General features: G+C 48.4%; 2 protein-coding genes across 2 annotated transcripts in view; one reads left to right on the forward strand and one right to left on the reverse strand.

Annotated features, from left to right (window-relative positions):
* Window positions 1-5,029, reverse strand: part of LOC116967311 (deleted in malignant brain tumors 1 protein-like) — a gene marked incomplete at its 3' end in the record, with an annotated part of 76,323 nt that extends 71,294 nt beyond the window's left edge. The window contains exon 1 of the mRNA XM_033013811.1: window positions 4,969-5,029. Within this exon, the coding sequence (XP_032869702.1) occupies window positions 4,969-5,029 (61 nt within the window). The remainder of the gene's footprint in view (window positions 1-4,968) is intronic.
* A 16,376-nt stretch (window positions 5,030-21,405) lies between these two features.
* LOC116967271 (serine protease HTRA1-like) overlaps window positions 21,406-24,834 on the forward strand; it is a 35,876-nt gene continuing 32,447 nt past the window's right edge. The window contains exon 1 of the mRNA XM_033013756.1: window positions 21,406-22,124. Within this exon, the coding sequence (XP_032869647.1) occupies window positions 21,659-22,124 (466 nt within the window). The 5' untranslated portion in view covers window positions 21,406-21,658. The remainder of the gene's footprint in view (window positions 22,125-24,834) is intronic.

A 24,834-nucleotide genomic window follows, 5' to 3' on the forward strand; every position in this document is an offset into this window, starting at 1 on the left:
CCATTTGGCCCATCGATTCTATTCCACAATTCAATCACGGTTGATCTTTCCCTCTGAATCCCATTCTCCCACCTTCTTCCTAACATTTGTCTTCCTTGATAATTAATAACCTTTCAATCTCTGCTTTACAAATACCCAATGCCTTGGCTTCCACAGTCGTCTGTGGCAATGAATTCCACAAATAAACTAACCTCTGGCAAAATAATCGAAACATAGAAACATAGAAAATAGGTGCAGGAGTAGGCCATTCGGCCCTTCGAGCCTGCACCGCCATTCAATGTGATCATGGCTGCTCATCCAACTCAGTATCCTGTACCTGCCCTCTCTCCATACCCTCTGTTCGCTTTAGCCACAAGGGCCACATCTAACTCCCTCTTAAATATAGCCAATGAACTGGCCTCAACTACATTCTGTGGCAGAGAATTCCAGAGTTTCACCACTCTCTGGGGCCAAGGAAAGAGCGTTCACGTCGCGGCCCTGTTTCAACCAATCTTTCCACCACCACGCACAAGAAGCACAAGAAGCGCAAGACAGACACCATTGTGCAGATGCCGAGAAGTGTGTTCAGCTCTGGCTGAACAACTTCTAATCTTGTGTGTGGACTCGATAAGAAGAAGACCACTCTTTGTGTGAAAAATGTTTTTCTCATCTCGGTCCCCCTCATCCTTAAACTGTGACCACTTGTTCTGGACTTCCCCAACATCGGGAACAATCTTCCTGCATCTAGCCTGTCCAACCCCTTAAGAATTTTGTAAGTTTCTGTAAAATCCCCCCTCAATCTTCTAAATTCTAGCGAGTACAAACCGAGTCTATCCAGTCTTTCTTCATATGAAAGTCCTGACATCGCAGGAATCAGTCTGGTGAAACTTCTCTGTACTCCCTCTATGGCAAGAATGTCCTTCCTCAGATTAGGAGACCAAAACTGTACGCAATACTCCAGGTGTGGTCTCACCAAGACCCTGTACAACTGCAGTAGAACCTCCCTGCTCCTATACTCAAATCATTTTGCTATCCTCCTCACCATTGTAACAGATGGCACAATGGGCTAAGTGTTCGGCTGGCAACCGGAAGGTAGCTGGTTCGAATCCCGCTTGGAGTGCATACTGTCGTTGTGTCCTTGGGCAAGACACTTCACCCACCTTTGCCTGTGTGTGTCCTTGGGGCAAGACACTTCACCCACCTTTGCCTGTGTGTGTGGATGTAATTATGTGAAGCGCTTTGGGGTCAATGCAAGTTGACTAAAAATGTGCTATATAAATAAAGAAATTTTAATTTTAATTTTATTCCGAGGCTGTGCCCTGTGGTCCTAGATTCTCCCACTACTGGAAACATCCTCTCAGCATCCACGCTGAGTGGTCGTTTCATTATTTAGTTGGTTTCAATGAGATTCCTACTCATCCTTCTAAGCACACACGAGTACAGGCCCAAAGCCCTCACATGCTCCTCATACGTTAACCCAATCCTCCTTGGGATCATTCTCATCAATCTCTTCTGGACTCTCTCCAATGCTAGCAAATCCCTACTCAGATATGTGGACGAAAACTGTTCACAAAACTCCAAATACAGTCTGACAGGGCATCCTATAAAGCCTCAGCATTGCATCCGTGCTTTTATATTCTAGTCCTCTCAAAATGATTGCTAACATGACATTTGCCTCCCTTACTACTGATTTAACTTGCAAATTAATCTTTTGGGACCACTCCACCAGCACTCCCAAGTCCCTTTGCTCCTCAGATTTTTGAATCCTCTCCCTATTTACAAAATAGTCTATGCCTTTAGGCCTACTATCAAAATGCATGACTGTACACTTTGCTTCACCGTATTCAATCTTCCACCTCTTCCAACCTGTCCAAGTCCTTCTGCAGACTCCCTGCTTCCTCTACATTAGCTACTCCTCCACCTATCTTTGCTTCATCTGCAAACGGCCAAATATCCATCAATTTCCTCATCCGAATCATTGATAAATTATGTGAAGAGTATCGGCCTCAACCGCGACCCCAACGGAACACCACTAGTCACCAGTAGCCTATCACAAAATGTCCCTTTTTCCCACTCTTGGCCTTCTGCCATTCAGCCAACCTGCTATCCATGCAGGTATCTTCCCTCTAATACCTTGCACTCTCATCTTGTATAGCAGCATCACATGGGGCAAGTTATCCATCTGTCATAGAGTCATACAGCATGGAAACAGGCTCGACAGCCCCAATTGTACATGCTCACCAAATTGCCCCATCTGAGCTAGTCTCATTTGCACACATTTGACCCATATGTTTCTAAACCTTTCCTTTCATGTATCTCTCCATGTGTCTTTTAAATGTTGTTATAGTACCTGCCACAGCTACTGTCCCTCCTCTGGCAGCTCGGACCAGAAACCCCACCATTCTCTGTGTAAAAAGTTGTCCCTTGGATTTCTAATGAATTTTTCCCCGTCACCTTAAACCTTTGTCATCTGGTTATTGATTTCCCTATCCTAGATACAAGATTGTGCATTAATGGGAAGGGCGGTGTTTCCGATGCTAGGGGGTGTGGGGGCGTGGTGTGGGTCAGGTGCTGTGTGAGGGGGGGGGGGGGGGTGGCAAGTACTGTGTGTGTGGGAGGGTCGAGTGCTGTGTGAGAGATGGGGCAAATGCTGTGTGTGGGTGAGGGACAAATGATGGGGGGGGGGGGGGGCGGCAAGTGCTGTGTGTGTGTGTGGGGTGGGGGGGGAGTTGATTAAGAGGATAATGTAAATTCTGCGCTTGTGTGTGAGTCTTGTGATTGTGTTTTTCTTTCTTGGGTGAATACAGCGGCGGTGGCAGGTAAATTGGCTCAATACTCCTCAATCAGGATGTAGGAAGGTTGGACAACTGCTGGTGACCCTGACGATTATACCTGTAGTTATTGTGTCCAGGTACAGCTTGTAAAGGACTGTGTTAGGAAGCAAGACATGCATCGGGATGACCTTTGGACAATCCACTGTGGCGATGAGTTCCACAGATTAACTGCCCTCTGACTAAACTTCCTCCTTGCCTTCTTTCTAAAGCAGCACCTTTTAATTCTGATGCTATGACCTCTGGTCCTAGACTCTCCCACCAGTGGGAACATCCACTCTATCTATGCATTTCATTATTCTGTAAACTGCAATGAGGTCCCCCCCCCCTCGCAAACCTTCTAAAATCCCTAAACTCCTGCGAGTCGAGGCCCAGTGCTGTCAAATGCTCATGATATGCAAAGCCACTCATTCCTGGAATCATTCTTGTAAACCTCCTCTGGACCCTCTCCAGAGCCAGCACATCCTTTCTCAGATCTGGGGCCCAAATGTCTTCAAAACAAAGCCAATGATTGCCCTTTGTGGGTAGTTGTGGCATTTTGCTGGATATTTGCAGCAGATTTTAAGTTATGAATTCTAATAACACATCCTCTTGCAGAAATGATAATTTTTGCATGCATCAGCAATAACCTATGTACCCTACACACAATTAGGAAAGGTCTGATGAGATGGTAACGCTGAACATTGCCCTTCATATTTTAAACCCTGTATGTAAAATGTACTGGCCACATTCTGCAGAGGCACAGCAAGTCTCTGTAAAACCTGCTTGCATGTTGAGCTGGCAGGAAACACCTGGCATAGTGGTGTTTACTGGGCTTATCTCTAAATTGTCATATCCTCTGATTTACCAAAATATACCAAACATTTAGAGATAAATGCTGTAGGTATTTCCACAGTACACTGTGCTTTGATTTGGAAGATTTTGGATACAAGTTCTATTCCAGAACCTTAATTCAAAATGCTTTGGTTTGAAGAAGGGTCTGGACCCAAAATGTCACCTATTCCTTTGCTCCAGAGATGCTGCCTGACCTGCTGAGTTACTCCAGTTTCTTGCGTTGTCTTTGATTTAAACCAACATCTGCAGTTCCTCCCTACACATTTTGTCTGCTCCACAGCAAAATCTCCTCAAGCTTTTCCTGCTTTGAAGAAATTCTCCTCCTCTCTCCAATGAGAGTTCTGCAGCACTCTATTTTACTGCACACCCTCTGTGATCCCTCCTCCTTCCTACACATCTGACACCCTATATATTCCCCTCATATCTTACACAACTCGATAACATCACCCCTTTTACTAGTTTTTCATCTTTAGGTGACCACTTGACCCCCCCCCCCCCCCACCATCCTCTCTTCTCCGCTGCTTTCCTCCTCAGTGCCTCACCTCGTCTCCCACCTATTCCCCCACTAAACATCCCCACTCTCCCCCCCCCCCCCCACTACCCCCCCCCCACTACCTCCCCCACTCCCCGCCACACTCCATCCCCCACTGCCCCCCTCCCCACTCCCCCCCACTCCCCCCCACTCCCACCTCTCTACTTTCCTCCTTCTGGCTCAACACTCTACAACTCTCCCAACCTGTCTCACACCTTCCGTTCTTATCACTGGCCTTTGTTCCAACCCATCTGAACATCAAACCTAAGCTGATCTATTTCCTGCCATGCGCTGTCCTGCCCCTCGCCTTTTCCAGCTTTCTTCAACCCCCCCCCATCCCCCTTCAATCAGTCTGAAGAAGAGTCTTGACTGAAATATCACATCACTATTCATACCACTGGGCTGTAAGCTGCCCAAGCGAAATATGAGATGCTGTTCCTCCAATTTGCGTTTAGCCTCACTATGACAATGGAGGAGACCTAGGACAGAAAGGTCAGTGTGGGAATGGGAAGGAGAATTAATGTGTTTAGCAACCTGGAGATCAGGTTGGTTCATGCGGGCTGAGCGAAGGTGTTCTACAAAGCGATCGCCCAGTCTGCGTTTGGTCTCGCCCATGTATAAGAGTCCACATCTTGAACAGCGGATACAGTAGATGAGGCTGGAGGAGGTGCAGGTGAACCTCTGCCTCATCTGAAGGTGGGCAGCTTAGCACAGTGATACAGGTGGGGACGGCTGGGCAGCGCCACATAGTGGTCAACAGGCAGTCCTGCAGAACATGGTCTGTAATATCACCGTCCACCAGCAGGCAGCACTGCTGTACAACAGCAGGGGGCAATGGACTCTGCAAAGCCATGCTAAATCTTTCCAGAGATGGACATAAAAAGATGGAGTAACTCAGCGGGTCAGACAATATCTCTGGAGAAAAGGAATAGGTGGCGTTTCGAGTCGAGAGAATGGGGTTACTTGAAGTTACAGAAGTAACCCTTGCATCCCCTCTCACTCCGTCCCTCCCCCACTCAAGTCGTACCAGCTTCAAAGGCGTCTTGTTGAGTAGAGACAGCACCTGTAGTCAGGATCGAACGCAGGTCTCTGGCGCTGCAAGCACTGTAAGGCAGCAACTCTACCGCTACGCCGCTGTGCAGTAAATAAAGTTAGATCTATAAATAAAAAACTCAATATAGTGGAAAAAAACCCATCTTTGGGTGATTGGCCAACCTATCGCATAATGGCACCATTCAAACTCCACTCTGTAAAAGGATTAAGACACATGTAGCAGTAATTTAGCAGCAGGATTGTTTAGTTTAGTTTTGTTTAGATATACAGCGTGGTAACAGGCCCATCGGCCCACCGAGTCCACGCCGACCATCGATTGCCCGTATACGAGGTCTTCCTTATCCCACTTTCACATTTACCACAATTTCCAGACGTAAATTAACCTACAAACCTGTAAGTACGTGGAGTGTTTCTAAATCTCTCTATATCACTGTCTATATCGCTTGTTCCCCTCTCCACTCCTTCTGAAGAAGGGTCTCGACCCAAAACGCTACCTACTCCTTTTCTGCAGAGACGTTGTCCGACCCGCTGAGTTACTCCACCTTTCTGTGTCTATCTATCTTCAGTTTAAACCAGCATCTGCAGTTCCTTCCTACACATTACCCCTAAAAGGGATGTCCCACTTGGGCGACCTAATTGGCGACTTCAGAAGAGAGTGAAAAAATGTCATGTTGAAGATTTCCTTTGACTATGTTGAAGACCAGCTTCGACTAGCTACGACTAACTTCGGGAAAATTGGACACCGAATAGTGGAGAGTGAAGACGACCTCCTTTGATCTCCTTTGACCTCCTCTCGACTATGTTGAAGACTACCTTCGATTACCCTCGATTACCTACGACTAACATGCCGACCTACCACGACCTACTACGACTAAACCCACAAGTAAAAAAAGTATCAGTTTTTTCCATGGCGACCTTTTTTCACTTGCGGGCATTTTTCAACGTTGAAAGATACGCCGCGACCTAGCTGAGGCCTCGAGTACACGGGGACCACTCTCGAGCATGAAGGAGAGTTACGAAAACCTCCTACGACCTTGTGTCAACCATGCGCCGAGTATGAGTTGAGGCCTCTGCACATAGAGCATTGAACAGTGCAGCATAGGAACAGGCCCTTTGGCCCACAATGTCTGTACTGGACTTCGATGACAAGCAAAACTAATCTCATCTGCCTGCACATGTATCCATTTGCCTCCAGACCACTAGTTATTGAAAACACCACTTCACATGGGAATCAAATTAAAGATAGTACAACATAGTGCATTATTACCTGCTTCTACAGCACGACAGGTGGATAAGCAGTGAGTGTGGACATGGAAAGGTGAGTTATAAATGTGGATTGCCTCATACACATCCCGTGTGTGTGTGTGTGTGTGTGTGTGTGTGTGTGTGTGTGAGTGAGTGTGTGAGTGTGTGTGTGTGTGTGTGTGTGTGTGTGTGTGTGTGTGTGTGTGTGTGTGTGTGTGTGTGTGTGTGTGTGTGTGTGTGTGTGTGTGTGTGTGTGTGTGTGTGTGTGTCTGGATGGGCCTTGCTTTGTTTATTCCAGGCCCTTTGAAGTTTCTGCGGTTTTTATTTACTGTGGTTTTTACCTGCACCCTGCCAAAATAATGTTTAAATTAGTTGTTTAATGGGACTTGGGGGAATAAACCATAAACATCAATGCCTCTCGGCCTAAAAATCCACCCCGCTTCTGCAGACCCTGCACAGCTGCAGTTTGCTTCATTATATCATTATACACATTGGAAACAGGCCCTTCAGCCCAACTTGCCCATGCAGACCAAGATGTCCCATCTACCCTAGCCCTACTTGCCCACATTCGGCCCGTATCCTTCTAAACCTTTCCTAAACATTCTGCTTGAATATCTTTGCATGGAACACTGACACAGTATCTTTACTTTAGACTATAGAGATACGACGCGTAAACAGGCCCTTCGGCCCACTGCGTCCATTTCGTCCAACGATCACCCCGTGCTCTAGCACTTTCCTACGCACTAGGGACAATTTACAATTCACAGAAGCCAATTAACCTTCAATCTGCACATCTTTGGAGGGTGGGAGGAAACCGGAGCATCCAGAGAAAACCCACGCAGTCGCAGGGAGAAACTCCGTACAGACTGCACCCGTAGTCAGGATTGAACCCGGGCCTCTGGCGCTGTGAGGCAGCAACTCTACCGCTGCGCCACTGCACTGTCCTGTGCGGCAGAGTCAGGAGCGGGAGACGCAAGGAACTGCAGATGCTGGACCTTTGCGCCAAAGGCAAAAGTGCTGGAGGAATTCAGCAGGTCAGTCAACATCTGTGGAAGGAATGGACAGGAGACAGACATGGAGCATAGAACAGTATAGCACAAGAACAGGCCCTTCGGCCCATGGTATCTGTGCTGCACATGATGCCAAGACCAACTCTTATCTACCTGCGTTTAATACATATCCTTCCATTCCCTACCTATTACATTTTTATTATTATCTATTAAATAGTTGAAAACATTATCGACGCAGTGGTGCTGGTTCCCGACGGGCACGGTGACGGACGCCCCACACATCTCTGTCCTCCGTGCAGCCGGCAAGCTCTACACATGTGTCTTCCATCACGGCCTTCAGCGTTGGCCGTCCCGGGTCACGTCTACCATGGGCGGGTTCCCACAGCACAACCTTGTTCGCTGGCATTTCTGGGCAACGGTGGCAGTGACCAGCGAGCCTCATCCTTCCCCACCTGATCTTCTCTGTCAGAAGTGGAATCTCCACGTGGAGCTAGGCGTTGGGGATGTGGTCCCTCCAACTGACATTGTGAACTTGTCTGAGCATTCAGGTGCAGGTACCATCAAGAGACTTGGACAGTGCTCGAGTGAGAGTCCATGCCTCACACCCGTACGATAATATGGTCTGAAGAAAAGTCTCGACCCGAAACCTATTCCTTCGCTCCATAGATGCTGCCTCACCCCCTGAGTTTCTCCAGCATTTTTGACTACCTTTGATTTTTCCAGCATCTGCAGTTCCTTCCGACACAAGGAATCCATTGATCCCACTCTTCCTGCCCCGTATATACCTCATCCCGACAACTCAAAAATCAGTGGCTGGCCTGTTTGACAGAAAGATACTTTGATTACTCAACCAGTCAGCTGAGAAAGGGAGGAACTGCCCATGGTGATTAGTCACTAACCCACTGACTGAGGTGCCAGGGAGTGAGTCAGAGCGGGGCTGCAGCTTCTCGGTGGAACTGAATTAACCCTCACTGATCCTTGAGGGTTGGGGTGAGGTGGAGCAGCTATTTGTTTAGTTTAAACCAAAGATAGACAGAAAATGCTGGGGTAACTCAGCGGGACAGGCAGCTTCTCTGGAGAGATGAAATGGGTGACCTTTGGAAGATGGAATGGGAAACGCCACCCATTCCTTCTCTCCAGAGTTGCTGCCTGTCCCCCTGTAAGCTAAGGGCACCAACTTGTGCCAGAAACTTTCTGCTGCCTACAGATCAGCTCCTGATTGGGGTCCGTACTTGGAAAAGCACAGAGGAGAAAGATACCGAAACTACCCTCATTCTGCAGATGATCCAAACCAATTCCAACTGGTTATCGCATCTGACATATCAACAGTTTAGAGAGGATGTGTACATCAGGACCTCAAGACCTGTAGCTGCTTTGATGTCCTACCTTAATTTCAGGGAGTTGGGATACTGAGTTGGATGATCAGCCACGATCATATTGAATGGCGGTGCAGGCTCGAAGGGCCGAATGGCCTATTCCTGCACCTATTTTCTATGTTTCTATATTGCCCTACAGGGCCTGTCCCACTTGGGGGTCATTTGCGTGTCATGTAGATGCCGCACAAATGTTTTTGTACATCCCAGAATCCTGGGGCGCCACGCGCGACCGCACATCACTGCCTACGTCACCACGCGCCATGCGCACACTCCGTGCGGCCTGACGCGTAAATGACTCCCAAGTGGGACAGGCCCTTTAGCGTGTGTAGGACCGTGTTCACGTGCGCGGACCGCTGGTCGGCAGGGACTTCGGCTCACGCAATCCGCACCGGCCAGCGACCCCCGCACATTAACCCTCTCCTACACTCGGGCCCACTTATTTTTAACATATACACCGAGCCAATGAACCGACAAATCTGAACGTCTTCGGAGTGTGGGAGGAAACCGGAATTCTCTGGGAATTGTGGAGCTTAAGAGGCTTTTAGACGGGCACATGGGTACGTGAGGAGCGGACGTATATGGATCACGTGCGGGGAGATGAGAACAGTTTAACTCGGCATCGTGTTCAGCACGGACATTGTGGGTCGAATGGCCTGTTCCTGTGCTGTCCCGATCTGCATAAGAGCTTCAAAATGGTTTTGTAAGATTTTGAAATATTTGTTGTAAACATCTGGGGGGGTGCAGAAAAGAGATGGCGGATAGATGATGATAATTCAATGATACCTTATTGTCCAACACTGTACCAGGGTCTAGTGAAATGCTTCATCGACCAGACAGCACACAAAGTGCCGTCACGTTTCTGGGATCGACAGAGCTACAAAAGTACACATTAGGGTCCCTCTTTGCTCACGGCAGCTCCCCCTGTCTGGGCCTCTCTTTGTTCTCGGTGGTCTCTCGCCCGTTGGGACCCCCCACCGCCCCCCCCCCCCACTTTATTCTCAGAGCCCCCCCCCCCCCCACTGCCGGGTCCCACTTTATTCTCCCCCACCACCGACTGGGCCCCTCTTTGTTCTCAGTGAGGTGGCCCCCACCGCCTCTCAGCGGCCCATCCTTGGCCAAGCCTGTTGTCCGCTCTGGGCTGTGTGGAGACGCCTGTCCCAGTGGCAGAAGGTGACGGATTGAGGGGGCATCTCCTTTCTGCGCGGTTACTGCCAGTGTTGAGTTTGCGCGTTCTCCCCGCCACCAACCTGCGTGGGTTTTCTCCAGGGGTCCAGGGCTCCCGTTTCCTCCCGCGCTTCAAAGATGCGCACGTTTCTGGGCTTAATTGGCCGTCAGTAAATTGTCCCCAGTGTGTGTGTGTAGGATGGGGACTCGTCTAGTGGGGACGGCTAAAACTTCCCCAGTTCCATCTCCTTTCTCATTCTCGTGTGTACACCCCCCCCCCCCCCCGCCTCACAGCGCCAGAGACCCGGGTTCGACCCTGACCATGGTTGCTGTCTGCACTGAGATTGTTCATACGTCATGTGACCTGCGTGGGTTTTCTCCGGGTGCTCCGTTTTCCTCCCACACTCCAAAGCCGACCAAGTTTGTAGGTTAATTGACTTCAGTAAAGTTGTAAATTGTCCCTAGTGTACAGATGGACACTACAGACAATTTGGCCGAAGGGCCTGTTTCCGTGCTGTATCTCTAAACTAAACTAATCTAGACTACTCCGGGTTAAAGACTCCCGATGAATTCCCGTGGTAGGAAATATCTTGAGTTGTGTGGAATCTGGAATCAATCGGAAAGTGGCGACAAAGTTCCACCACATCCCTAAGCTGTGTCAATGCTAGTCTGACTTTGGGGAATGAGAAGGTGAATCATCACCACAATGAAGGAATCGATAGAACAAACACCGTTGTTTGCATCAGTTAAGCCTCACCAAACTCTTTTCAAAACACCTATTCTGCAGCCAAGACTTTAATCTGGTGACCATCTTCTTCAGACAGAAGAAGAATCTCGACCCGAAACGTCACCCATTCCTTCTCTCCAGAGATGCTGCCAGACCCGCTGAGTTACTCCAGCTTTTCAAGAGTTCAAGAGAGTTTTATTGTCATGTCTTTGTTTTACGTCTATCTTTGTTTTATGTCTATCTTTGATTTAAGGCAGCATCTGCAGTTCCTTCCTACACAAGGAGGCCATTCAGTCCATTTAATCTTTCCTGCCTCACTGGAAGAGCAATTCACTGAGTCCTACTTTTCTGGCTTTGCCATAGAATGGTGATCTTAGTTTTAGTTTCAGTAAATGTTTAATTTAGAGTTACATCGTGCAAAACAGGCCCTTCGGCCCACCGAGTCCGTGCTGACCAGTAATCCTCCTGTACACTCACGATATCCGACACACACTAGGGGCAACTTACAATTTTACCGAAGCTAATTAACCTACAAACATGTATGTCTTTGGAGGAAACCGGAGCATCCGGAGAAAACCCACGCAGGTCACGGGGGGAATGTACAAACTCCGTACAGACAGCACCGGTAGTCAGGATGGAACCCGGGTCTCTGGCGCTGTGAGGCAGCAACTCTGCCGCTGCGCCACCGTGCCACCAACACCGTGCCACCAACACCGTGCCCACGAGTTTAATTCGGAAGATTGAACCCGGACGCCCAAGTTTTTAATCGGCCTAAAAATCAAGACACTTAACTGATTTTGCAAATTGTCAGTTTCAGGGAATTCATTGCTGAGTTTCGGGAAAGAATTGAAGCCAATTCTAAGAAGCTTCCAGGAATCCACTCGAGTCTGGCAGGAGCAGTCAAAGTGGAAGCTGATGATCATCTTTTGGAAGCAAACCTGCATTCGCATCCATCACTGAACATCATTCTGCAGCTAACATGTGCTGGAGTAACTCAGCAGGACAGGCAACATCTCTGGAGGACATGGACATGTGTGATTTTGGGTCAGAACTTGTCTTCAGACAGGGATGTGGCGGAAGGAACTGCAGATGCTGGTTTACGCCGAAGATAGACACAAAATGCTATAGCTACTCAGTGGGACAGGCACCATCTCTGGAGCGAAGGTATTGGAAACATTTCAGGTTGAGATCCTTCTTCAGTCTGAAGTCGCCTATTCCATTTCTCCAGAGATGCTGTCGGACCCGTTGAGTTACTTTGTGCGGATTTTTTAAAATAGCGTAAAACTAGTGTGAATGGTCAGCATGGACCCGATGGGCCGAAGGGTCTGTTTCCATGCTGTATCTTTCAAATCAATTCAACTAGTCTCTTTAATGGGTCTCAGTCTGAAGAAGGGTCTTGCCCCGAAACGTCATCCATTCCTCCTCTCCAGCGATGCTGCCTGTCCTGTTGAGTTACTCCAGCATTTTGTGTCCACGATTTTTTTAAACAGCATCTGCAGTTCCTTCCTGCACATCCCTGATGACTCTGTTGTTGTGGTGGAGGGAAGAATGAAACAGGTGGACAGAGCTGCTTGGACACAGAACGATGGGTGGTTCCCCCAGAATGAGAGTCAGAGGAGAGGGAAACAGGAGATATGTGTGTGTGTGCATGGGTGCGTGTGTGTGTGTGTGTGTGTGTGTGTATGTATATGTGTGTGTGTGTGTGTGTGTGTGTGTGTGTGTGTGTGTGTGTGTGTGTGTGGGTGCGTGTGTGTGTACGTGCGTGTGAGCGTGTGTGTGCGTGTGTGTGTGTGTGTATGTATATGTATCAAACCTGAACTTTTCATAGATTATATTGTTTACGGTGTATTCTGTTGTGCTGCTGCAAGTAGTCATTGCATTGTTGAGTTTGGGACATATGACAATAAAACACTCTTGCTCTTGACTCTAACCTCAGGGCAGTGTGTGGAGCTTGCAGTGTGGGCCCCTGTGGTGCCAGGGGCTGGCGTTTACAAGGAACATTCTCGCACGAGAAGTGTGAATGAAATATCCGCCACTTGCATTTGCTTCCCAGCAGGGCAAAAATAAACTACTTATTGTTGATACTCCGACTGTGGGAAGTGCTGTCCTCAGCGGAACAGGCGGCATCCCTGGAGAAAAGAAGTTGATGACATTTTGTGTCGAGACACTTCTTCAGACCCATGAAGACCAAAGAAGGGTCTCGATCCCAAAACATCATCTATTCCTTTTCTCCAGAGTTGCTGCCTGACCCGCTGAGTCACTCCAGCGTTTTGTGTCTATCTTCTAGTAGTTCAGGACTGCTCTCGTGGTATAATGGTTTGGTTGCCTGATAACAGCTGGGAAGTAACTGGAGGTGTGAATCTGGGGGTGGGCGTTTTCAATCTGGAGGTGCGCACTGTCTGCACTGGGACACAGGTGATTCAGACTGTACCATAGTGGATACAAAGAGCCTGCTAACATTTATGCTGTGATTCATAAGATCATCAGGTCATAAGGAATAAGAGTAGATTTAGGCCATCCGGCCCATCAAGTCTACTCCACCATTCAATCATGGCTGATCTATCAGTCCCTCCTAACCCCATTCTCCTGCCTTCTCACTGTAACCTCTGACACCTGTACTAATCAAAAATCTATCTATCTCTGCCTTAAAAATATCCACTGACCTGTTGGCCTCCACAGCCATCTGTGGCAAAGAATTCCACAGATTCACCAGCCTCTGACTAAAGAAATTTCTCCTCTTTTTATTCCTGAAAGAACGTCCTAAAAAAAACGATGATAAGGGAAACAGGCCATTGTTAGCTGTGTGTGTGCTTCTCTCCAGAGATGCTGCCTGTCCCGCTGAGTTACTCCAGCATTTTGTGTCTATCTTCCATTTAAACCAGCATCTGCAGTTCCTGCCTACACATTGTTAGCTGTGGGTTAGGTGAAAACGAGTTACAGACAACGAGACTGGACAGGACAACATTGAAACTAGGGCGGGAGAGGGAAGGAGAGAGAGGGGGATGCAAGGGTTACTTGAAGTTACAGAAATGTTCTTATTCCAACAAGATGTTTTTTTATTCATGATCTGGATCAGCTGGCGTAACTGGAGAGAAGTCAGCGTGGGATTTAACGCTGGTTTTCTGATTCACCATTGGTCTGTGTGAGTCAGTGTGCGGTGACAGTGCCAATAGTAGACTCAATGCTTTGGAATGGCTGCAGAACTTGCCTGCATCCAGAGACCTGCCTCATAAAGTGGCAAAGGACTCCAATTTGTGATCCTCACCACACTGCTGGAAATCCACACCACGCTCTTCACTCACGGGGACCATTTATGAATTTAAAGGAAGCACAGCTTTGTTACAAGTTTATATTTAGAACTCAGGACTTGTATCATGAAAAATTGTGCCAAAAGATGTCTCAGTATACAAGAGACAAAACTCAGCAGGTCAAGCAGCATCTCTGGAGATGCTCAGCCTGAAGAAGGGTCTCGACCCGAAATGCCACCCATTCCTTCTCTCCAGAGATGCTGCCTGTCCCGTTGAGTTACTCCAGCATTTTGTGTCTATCTCTGGAGAACATGGATTGGTGACGTTTCAGCTCGAGACCCTTTGTCACCTCTCCATGTTCTCCAGAGATGCTGCCTGGTTTGTGGATTAACTAGCCTTTGTAAAATTGCCCCTAGTGTGTAGAGAGTGGATAGGAATATGGGATAACATGGAACTGGTATGAACGGGTGAATGATGGTCGGCATGGACTCTTTTGTATTCAAGAGAGAATTAGATTTAGCTCTTAGTGCTAACGGAATCAAGGGATATGGGGAGAAAGCAGGAACGGGGTACTGATTTTGGATGATCAGCCATGATCATATTGAATTGCGGTGCTGGCTCGAAGGACCGAATGACCAAATGGCCCACTCCTGCACCTATTTTCTATGTTTCTTTTCATACTGTATCTCTAAACTAAAATAAGACTAATTCTCCCTAAACCCCCAATAGACAATAGCTGCTGGAGTAGGCCATTCGGCCCATCAAGGCAGTCCATTGGTTAGGACGGAAACCCATCAACATTTAGCAACATAACATATTCCCAAATAGTTTGTGACCAACAGCTCCCGAGAGAAAGGACAACATGCCTTCAATTTTCCTTACAGTTCGAAATACAAACAAATGGGTTTAGGATACTCACAAAACCAGTTTCCCAGCGAATGAAGTGTTTGTGTGCTGAATTATTTATGTGTTTGAACTATGGTCATGATAGCTTGTGGAATGGAGAGTCCACCATCACAAATAACTCTGGAATTTCCTCTCTGCTCTTATTCAGATTTCCTTGTGTAAATAATTACACAGATGCCGGAAAGTAATGCTACTGGAAGCAAATAACAATGATACTCAACAGCACATGACTGCCTGTGTTGCATCTGCATGCTTAAAGTGGCCTCACAAAGGTTTGAAGGTCTTTAGGGTTAGTTTAGCTTATAGATATAGGCCCTTCGGGTCCAGGCAGACTAGCGATCACCAGGATTAACAGGATCCAGGATTAACACTATCCTACACACATGAGGGACAATTTACACATACACCAAGCCAATTAACCTACATACCTGTGCATGAAAGAACTGCAGATGCTGGTTTAAATCAAATGTAGACACAAAATGCTGGAGTAACTCTGTGGGTGAGGCAGCTGGAGAGAAGGAATGGGCGACGTTTCAGGGCTGAAGAAGGGTCTCGACCTGAAACGTCGCCCATTCCTTCCCTCCAGAGATGCTGCCTGTCCCGTTGAGTTACTCCAACATTTTGTGTCTACCTTCAACCTACATACCTGTATGTCTTTGGAGTGTGGGCGGAAACCAAAGATAGGGGAGAAAAGCCACGCAGGTCACGGGGAGAACGTACAAATTCCTTGCGGGCAGTATCTGTAGTCGGGATCGAACCTGGGTCTCCGGGGCTGTAAACGCTGAAAGGCAGCAACTGTACCGCTGTGCCACCATGCCGCCCATCTACCTGCAACTCCACCTTCAGGCACTTGCACTGCTAGATCCATCTTCTCCGTAACACCACCCAGATCCCGACTATATACTGTGTAAGTCCTGCTCATGTAAGACTTCCCAAACGCCTCAAAATTCTCTGGATTAATTTCCATTCACCATTCCTCAGCCTACTTGGCCAATCGATCAAGATCGTGATGCAATTTTTCACAACCATCTTCACTATCTGCAAAACCACCCACTTTTGTATCTGCAAACTTGCTGATCTTGCCCTGTATGTTCTCATCCAAATCATTGATGTAGATGACAAACAGTAACGGGCCCAGCACCGAACCCTGAGGCACACCACTAGTCACAGGCCTCCAGTCCGAGAAGCAACCTTCCACTATCACCCTCTGCTTCCTTCCTATCCATTCAGCTATCTCTTCTTGGATCCCAAGCGACCTAACCTTCCAGAGAAGCCTACCATGCGGAACCTTGTTGAATGCCTTACTGAAGTCCATGTACACACCATCTACAGCTCTGCACTCATCGACCTTTTTGGTCACGTCTTCAAAAAACTCAATCAGATTTGTAAGACACAACCTCCCATGTACAAAACCATGCTGACTATCCCTAATTATCCCTTGACCGTCTAATTGCCTGTATAACCTATCCCTCAGAATACTCTCTAGTAACTTTCCAACTCCAGATGTTAAGGTCACTGGCCTAAAGTTCCCAGCATTTTCCCTGCAGCCCTTCGTGAATAGAGGCACAACATTTGCCACCCTCCAGTCTTCCGGCAGCTCTCCTGTATTTAAAGACGACTCGTAGATTTAAACCAGGGCTCCCGCAATTTCCTCTCTGGTTTCCCACAATGTTCTCGGATATATCTGATCAGGTCCTGGAGATTTGTCTACCTTCATACACGATACCACGATAGTTACTCCAGCATTTTGCATTTATCCTCGGTGTAAACCGGCATCTGCAGTTCCTTCCTACATCTCTCCCCTCCATACCGGGTGTCCAAAGATCAGGAGCGCGGGCCTGAAATGTAGCCAACACTTGAGGAGCAGCCCCTCCAGACACTCAAACAGGGATGTCGTTGTTTCCATGGCTGGTCTCAGCGTGGTTCTCCCAGTGCAGGAAGGAGCTTGTCAGAACCAGATGGTGTCAGATTCCACCCACACCCCAGCTGTTAGTGGTTTCCCATTTAATGACCCTCTGGGATCAGGTGACCTCGCACAAGTGGCCGGCTGTGTTTGCATATGGAGCCGACAGCGTTCAAAGCCAAGCCCCCTCTGAGCTGCCGTTCCTGCCTTCAGGAAGAAGTTTCAAGTTTAGAAGTTTAGAGATACAGTGTGGAAACAGGAATTCACAAGTCCACGCCGACCACTGATCACCCATACACTAGTTTAGTTTAGTTTAGTTTGGTTAAGTTTAGTTTGGTTTGGTTTAGTTTAGTTTAGTTTAGTTTAGTTTAGTTTAGTTTAGTTTAGTTTAGTTTAGTTTAGTTTAGTTTAGTTTGGTTTGGTTTGGTTTGGTTTGGTTCAGTGATACATCATGGAATTAGGCCCTTCAGCCCACTGAGCCCACGCCAAGCATCGATCACGTGTACACTAGTTTAATTTAGTTTAGTTTAGTTTTGAGATACAGTGTGGGAACAGGAACTTTGGCCCACTGAGACCGCACCGATCACTGATCACCCATACACTAGTTCTATGTTATCCCACTTTTGCGTCCTACACCCTTTGTGAAGGTAGTAACCACTTCTGTTTTGCACCGTGTGAATGCTGTGTGGCCGTGTTAAGTTGTTTCCTCCGGGTGCTCCGGTTTCCTTCCACACTCCAAAGACATACAGGTTTGTAGGTTCATTGGCTTTTTGTAAAACTGTATATTGTCCCTTGTGTGTGTGGGATAGTGCTAGTGTTAGGGTGATCGATGTTCAGCACAGACTCGATGGGCTGAAGTTCTTATTTCCATACTGTATCTCTAAACTAAACTAAACTAAACTAGTGTACCTCTACAGTTCAGCGCTGTATCTCTAGGCGGTCACGGTGGCGCAGCGGTAGAGTTGCTGTCTTACAGCGAATGCAGCGCCGGATATCCGGGTTCGATCCCGACTATGGGTGCTGTCTGTACGGAGTTTGTACCTTCTCCCCATGACCTGCGTTGGTTTTTCTCCGAGATCTTCGGTTTCCTCCCACACCCCAGACATGGGTTAATTGGCTTGGTAAATGTAAAAATTGTCCCTCGTGGGTGTCGGATAGTCTTAATGTGCGGGGATCTCTGGTCGGCGCGGACCCGGTGGGCTGAAGGGCCTGTTTCCGTGCTGTATCTATAAACTAAACTGAAAACTAAAGTCTAAACGACTAAGTGGTGTGCAGTCTGACCATCATTGCTACCTTTCATGGCATGTCTGTCCTGACACCTTTGCTTGGATGATGACTAAATCTAACTGGTGCCAATGTCTGACACCATTGACAAATGAGGTGCTGGTTCTGTCAAGAACATGCTCTAATGTGTTATTGGTAATCTTCTCTGTTTTTTTCCCCTCCCCTCTCCATTAGTTTATAGTTTCCTTTTTTTTTCTCTTATTTCTTTTCTTTGTATTGCTCTCTTTCAAAAAAATTATATTATAAAATAGAAGCTTTGTTTATATGTAATTGGTAAGCAAATCGTGTTTTGGTTAAGATATGTATATGCGTCTAATAAAAATATTATTAAAAAAAGAACATGCTCTAACTTTTACACAGTAACCCATGCCAGCAACCACTCTGAACCCACAAAGCTTCCATGTGCATGAATCAATTACTGCCAGCCAGCCAACAACCAAAATAAATACCATGATGTTGCAGTACTTGATTAATAATGAAACACTTTCAGATGACTCACTGCCTTGGTTGGTGGTACATAATGGGTGTGACTGCTTCTGATGCTACAGAGACAGGAGAACTTAACTCCAGAGGCTACGTGATATTATTCAGAAATGCAAGTTATAAGTACTTTTTCTCACAGAGAGTTGTGAGTCTGTGGAATTCTCTGCCTCAGAGGGCGGTGGAGGCTGGTTCTCTGGATACTTTCAAGAGAGAGCTAGATAGGGCTCTTAATGATAGCGGAGTCAGGGGATATGGGGAGAAGGCAGGAACGGGGTACTGATTATGGATGATCAGCCATGATCACATTGAATGGCGGTGCTGGCTCGAAGGGCTGAATGGCCTACTCCTGCACCTATTGTCTATTATCTATTGTCTATTGTCTAAGGCATGCATCATCGGTCCACTGAATACATTTTGGCCGATAACACTCCAGATTGTAAAATGTTTTAACTCTTACCTGTTACCTAATACCACAGCTCCAGACCTCCTCTCCTCCAGCTTTCTTCCCCCCACCCCTTGAATCGGTCTGAAGAAGGATCTCGACCCAAAACATCACCTATCCAGAAAAGGAAACTCACGATAAGCCCAAAAAGCTGGAGTAACTCAGCGGGACTGAAGAAGGGTCTTGACCCGAAACGTCACCCATTCCTTCTCTCCAGAGATGCTGCCTGTCCCAATGAGTTACTCCAGCATTTTGTGTCAATCTTCGGTGTAAACCAAATAACTCAGTGGGCCAGGCAACATATCTGGAGGACATGGATAGCAATGTTCCGCCAGACTGAAGAAGGGTCCCAACTTGAAACGTCGCCTATCAATGTACTCCAGAGATGTTGCCTGACCAGCTGAGTTACTCCAGCTTTTTCTGTCTATCATCAGTTTAAACCAGCATCTGCAGCTCCTTCCTACACAAAAGGAAACTCACTATACCATGGTAAAAGTGATAACAAAAAACCCATCGAAGCACATTCGCCATGGATGATGCCTGACCCGCTGAGTTACTCCAGCACTTTGTGCCTTTTCGAGGCCTTATCACTGAGTTTAGTCATAATATAGTGGCACGGTGGCGCAGCGGTAGAGTTGCTGCCTTACACCCATAGACCCAGGTTCAAACCTAACTATGGATGCTGCCTGTGCGGAGTTTGTACGTTCTCCCTGTGACCACCTTTGTTTGCTCTGGGTGCTGCAGTTTCCTCCCACACTCTGAAGACGTACAGGCTTGTAGGCCAATTGACTTTGGTAAAATCACAAATTGTCCCTAGTGTTAGTGCTGGTCGGTGCGGACTCGGTGGGCCGAAAGGCCTGTGTCCGTGCTGTATGTCTAAACTAAACTGAAAGATTGGATTTTGCTTTATTAATTACTAAAAGCTTAATCTGTTCTTGTTCAGTTATCTTGTGTTCCCTAATTCTGGCCACTGAGGACATCGAGATAAGAAACTGCAGTGATTTACAGTATTATGCTGCTAGGTATCAAGTTGCTTCCTTTGCAGTGAGTAACTAAATCTTAGCGCTGAGCCAGCGATTCTTTGCAGGGACTGAAGTTTTGCAGGGATAAAATGCTTAATGAAGAGGATGTTTGTGGCGGGTTTGTGGCACTGTAGCAAGTGAATAATTATTTTATAGTGTATGCTTGTATTTGGAATTTCGGAGGTTGCAGGTGGTTGCCGGAGGTTGCAGGTAGTGGAAGCAGGTAGGGAGACTGACAAAAACCTCCGGGAACCGCACGGAAACCTTGGGTGGGGCGCAAAGTCTCCAGAGGTTTCCGTTCAGGTTTCCTAAGTGGGACAGGGGCAAAACTCTCCTTCATGCTCGAGTATAGTCTCCGCGTACTCGAGGCCTCAGCCAGATCGCGGCGTATTTTTCAGTATTTTAAAAAATGCCCGCGAGTAATATAAGGTCGTCATGGAAAATGTTGATACATTTTTACTCGTAGGTTTAGTCGTAGTAGGTCGGCATGTTAGTCGTAGGTAATCGAGGGCAGTTGAAGGTAGTCGAAGGGAGATTGAAGGAGATCGAAGGAGGTCTTCAACATGACATTTTTTCAAACTCTTCTAAACTCGCCAAATAGGTCGCCCAAGTGGGACAGCCCCTTTACAAGTGCCAAAGACTCGGTTTCAATCCCGACTACGGGTGCTGTCTGTACAAAAGCTGATGTGACTTGGGTGGGGGAGGGATAGAGAGAGAGGGAATGCCGGGGCTACCTGAAGTGAGAGAAATCAATATTCATACCACTGGGCTGTAAGCTGCCCAAGCGAAAAATGAGATGCTGTTCCTCCAATTCGTGTTAGCCCTACTCTGACAATGGAGAAGACCTAGGACAGAAAGGTCTGTGTGGGAATGGGAATGGGGTGTTAAGGTGTTTAGCGACTGGGCAATCAGGTTAGCTCAGGAGGGCTGAGCCAAGGTATTCAGCGAAACGATCATCCAGTCTACGTTTGGTCTCGCCGATGTATATGAGTCCACATCTTGAACAACTGATACAGTAGATGAGGTTGGAGGAGGTGCAAGTGAACCTCTGTCTCATCTGAAAGGACTGTCGGGGTCCCTGGACAGAGTCGATGGGGGAGGTATAGGGAGGGGGTGGTCTGGGAGGGATCACCACCTTCCCAGGAGAGGGATGGAGGGAGGGAGGGGGAGAGGTGGAGGGAGAGAGGGGGGTGCTCTGCCCACAGCTAACAAACTGGGGCTGGTGGAGACTGGGAGAGGGTGAGAGAGGGAGGGAGGGGGAGAGAGGGGGAGGAACAGGGAGGGGTAGAGAGGCGAGAGAGGGGGAGGGATAAAGTGGGAGGGAGATAGTGCTGTGCGTTAAAGCGCATGCAGCAAGGGGAGGGACCGAGCGGGCCAGTGCGTTAATGAGCTGGCGGTGTAGAGGAGAAGGCAGGGCGACGCGGCTAAGAGGGGATCGCGCGTTAAAGCGCTCGGGGCGAAGTTTGCAACCAGGTTTCTCTCCCCTAAACAAGGGCGCAGAGCGGGTCTTCTGTAGAAGGACACCCCCACCCTCTGCTTCCCTCGTTCTCCCTCTCCCCTGACTCTCAGTCTTAACAAGGGTCTGGACCCGAAACGATACCCATTGCTTCTCTCCAGAGATGCTGCCTGTCCCGCTGAGTTACCCCAGCCTCTGGTGCCGATCTCCGGGGAGAATGCTGCTGGCTGGCATGGTGCTGTGCTGCTGCTGCTGCTTGCAGGTGGTGAGGGGCCGAGCGGTCGGGCAGGGCTGCCCGGAGGTGTGTGAGCTGTCCCGGTGCCCCCCTGCCTCGGGCAACTGCAGCCAGGGCCAGGCGCTGGACGGATGCGGCTGTTGCCCCGTGTGCGCCGCGGCCGAGGGCCAGAGCTGCGGCGGGAGGCACGGCCAGTGCGCCCCGGCTTTCCAGTGCATACACCCCGCCGGCAAACGCAAGCGGGGCACCTGCGGCTGCCCGCAGCCCGGGCCCGTGTGTGGCAGCGATGGCCGCACATACTCGTCCGTCTGCAACCTGAAGGCGTCAAGCAGCGGGCAGCTGGACTCCAACGCACTGCCCGTCATCCTCATCCAGAGGGGAGCGTGTGATGCAGGTATGGAGGGAGAGGAGAGAGAGGTGAGGGGAGAGGGGAGAGAGAGGAGGGGAGGGGGGGAGAGGTGAGAAAGAGGAGGGGAGAGGAGGGGATGGTAGGGGAGGGAGGGGAGAGAGGAGGAGGGGGGGGGAGAGAGAGGAGGGGAGGGAGGAGGGAGAGAGGTGAGGAAGAGGGGGGAGGTAGGGGAGGATGGGGATGAGGTGAGAGGGTGAGGTGAGAGAGGGGAGGGGGAGAGAGGTGAGGTGAGAGGGAGGAGGGGAGAAAAGTGGGGGAAGGGTGGGAAGGGTGGGGGTGTGGGCTGGTGTATGGGGGAGGGGGTTTGTGCATTGGTGAGAGGGAGGGGCATGGGTTGGTGCATAGAGGGGTGGGGATGGGGTGTAGTCAATGTAAAGCGCAGAGGGAGATGGGTGGTTGGGTTTCAGCCAAGCCTGGGCAAGAGGTAGGTGCGCCAACTTGGGAAGGGCAGAGAGTTGGCATGCACTGTGATGTTGCCAGGAGGGGGTGGAATGGAGGCCACACATCGTATTTTGAGGTAGGGTTAGATGGTCTGAACGGCCACACTCTGCTGCTCCCACGTCTAAATTATTACATGCTCCTCCCCCACCCCATTGCTTCTGTGGCCCCCACCCTCTAGACCAAAGCTGCCCGCAATCATGTCCACTTTCCCCACGCTGCCTCGGCAAGGCCAGCAGCATAATCAAGGACCGGTTGAACCCTGGCCACTCCCTCTTCTCCCCTCTCCCATCAGCCAAAAGATGCAGAAGCAAAGATCAGTGTCTTTGTACAGAAGTGTGAAAACGCACACCTCCAGATTCAGGGACAGTTTCTTCCCAGCTGTTATCAGGCAACTGAACCATCCTACCACGACCAGAGAGCAGTCTTGAGCTACTATCTACCTCTTTGATGACCCTCGGACTATCCTTGATCGGACTTTGCTAGCTTTACCTTATGCTAAACGTCATTCCCTTATCATGTGTCTGTGCACTGTGAATGGCTCGATTGTGACCATGTGTTGTCTTTCTGCTGACTGGTTAGCACGCAACAAAAGCGCTTCACTGTACCTCGGTACACGTGACAATAAACTAAACTGAACTGAACTATACTTATTCGGGCTCTCACTTGGGGATGTTCTCCTACGATATGAACCTCTTTCACATCAACATTTCTTGGCACACTCATGCCAATTGTCAATTGTTTCCTACTGTGGTCTTCAAGCCATCAGCTCCATCATTTGTGGCTTCATTCAACCCCAGTAAGAATGTATTGGTGAATCATAATCAAATGTGCCTCTGCCAATGGAAATACATTCTCTATTAGTTTCATCAAAACCAATGTTGCATGGGCCAAGGAATTGGCAATTCCTCAAAGTGGTTTTGGGAATGAAGATACAGCACGGAAACAGGCCCTTCGGCCCACCAAGTCCGTGCCGACCATCGATCACCCCATCGCACTAGTTCCACATTATCCCACTGTCGCATCCACTCCCCTCACACCCGGGGTGAATTTGAGTTCAATTAACCTCACAAACCCGCATGTCATTGGGATTTGGGAGGAAACCCACGTGGTCACAGGGAGAACGTGCAAACTCCGCACAGACAGCATCTGAGGTCAGGATCGAATCTGATTCCGGAGTAACTCTACCAAATGCACCATTGTACTGTATTCGCTTACATTTATATATTTTAAGGGGCTGTTCATTCATAAGTTCTAGGTGCAGAATAAGGCCATTCAGCCCATCAAGTCTACTCCGCCATTCAATCGTGGCTGATCTATCTTTCCCTCTCAATTTAATTCTCCTTCCATCGCCCTATAACCCCTGACATCTTTACGAACAAATAATCTATCTATCTCCACCTTAAAAAATTCCATTGACTTGGCCTCCACAACCTTCTGTGGCAATGAATTCCACAGATTCACCACCCTCTGACTGAAGAAATTCCTGCTCATATCCTTTCTAAAGGTTCATCATTTTATTCTGAAGCTGTGGCCTCTGGTCCTAAACTCTCTAACTAGTGGAAAAATCCTCTTCACAATCACTCTGTCCAGGCCTTGCACTATTCGGTAGGTTTCAATGAGGTACCCTTCCCCTCATCCTTCTAAACACAAAATGCTCGGTTGAAACCAGCATCTGCAGTTCCTTCCTAAACAAAAATAAAAATTATTGCCGGCTCCAGTTTTGGGAGTCGGCCGGCTTAATGGCCAACTTGGGTCTGCTTACTGTCAGCAACAAGTGAGATCCTTAAACAAAAGCACACAGAGTGCTGACGTAACTCAGCGGGTCAGGCAGCATCTCTGGAGGGAAGGAACTGCAGGTGCTGGTTTCAACCAAAGAGAGATACAAAATGCTGGAGTAACTCAGCGGGACAGGCAGCATCTCTGGAGAGAAGGAATGCGTAACCTTTCGGGTCGAGGCCCTTCTTCATTCTTCTTCACCCTCTCTCCAGAGCTGCTGCCTGGCCCGCTCAGTTACTCCAGCATTCTGTGTCTATCTCTGGAGAACATGGATGTCTTAAGCAAAGCAGATATGCTGGCTCGTGTCAGCTCGGGTGCTCAAGGTGACTCGGTGGGAGAGGACAACATTAACGTTCATTATTTACTCCAGCCCTTTCAGTAATCTCTGCCGTTCCTTCCAAAGCCATCGAAGGTGCCAATTCACTGCAAATTGTTTGAGTTTACTTGTTGTTCCACTCATGCAGAGTGGGTGGGTCAT

The sequence above is a fragment of the Amblyraja radiata genome, chromosome 39, assembly GCF_010909765.2.
Source record: "Amblyraja radiata isolate CabotCenter1 chromosome 39, sAmbRad1.1.pri, whole genome shotgun sequence".
NCBI lineage: Eukaryota > Metazoa > Chordata > Chondrichthyes > Rajiformes > Rajidae > Amblyraja > Amblyraja radiata.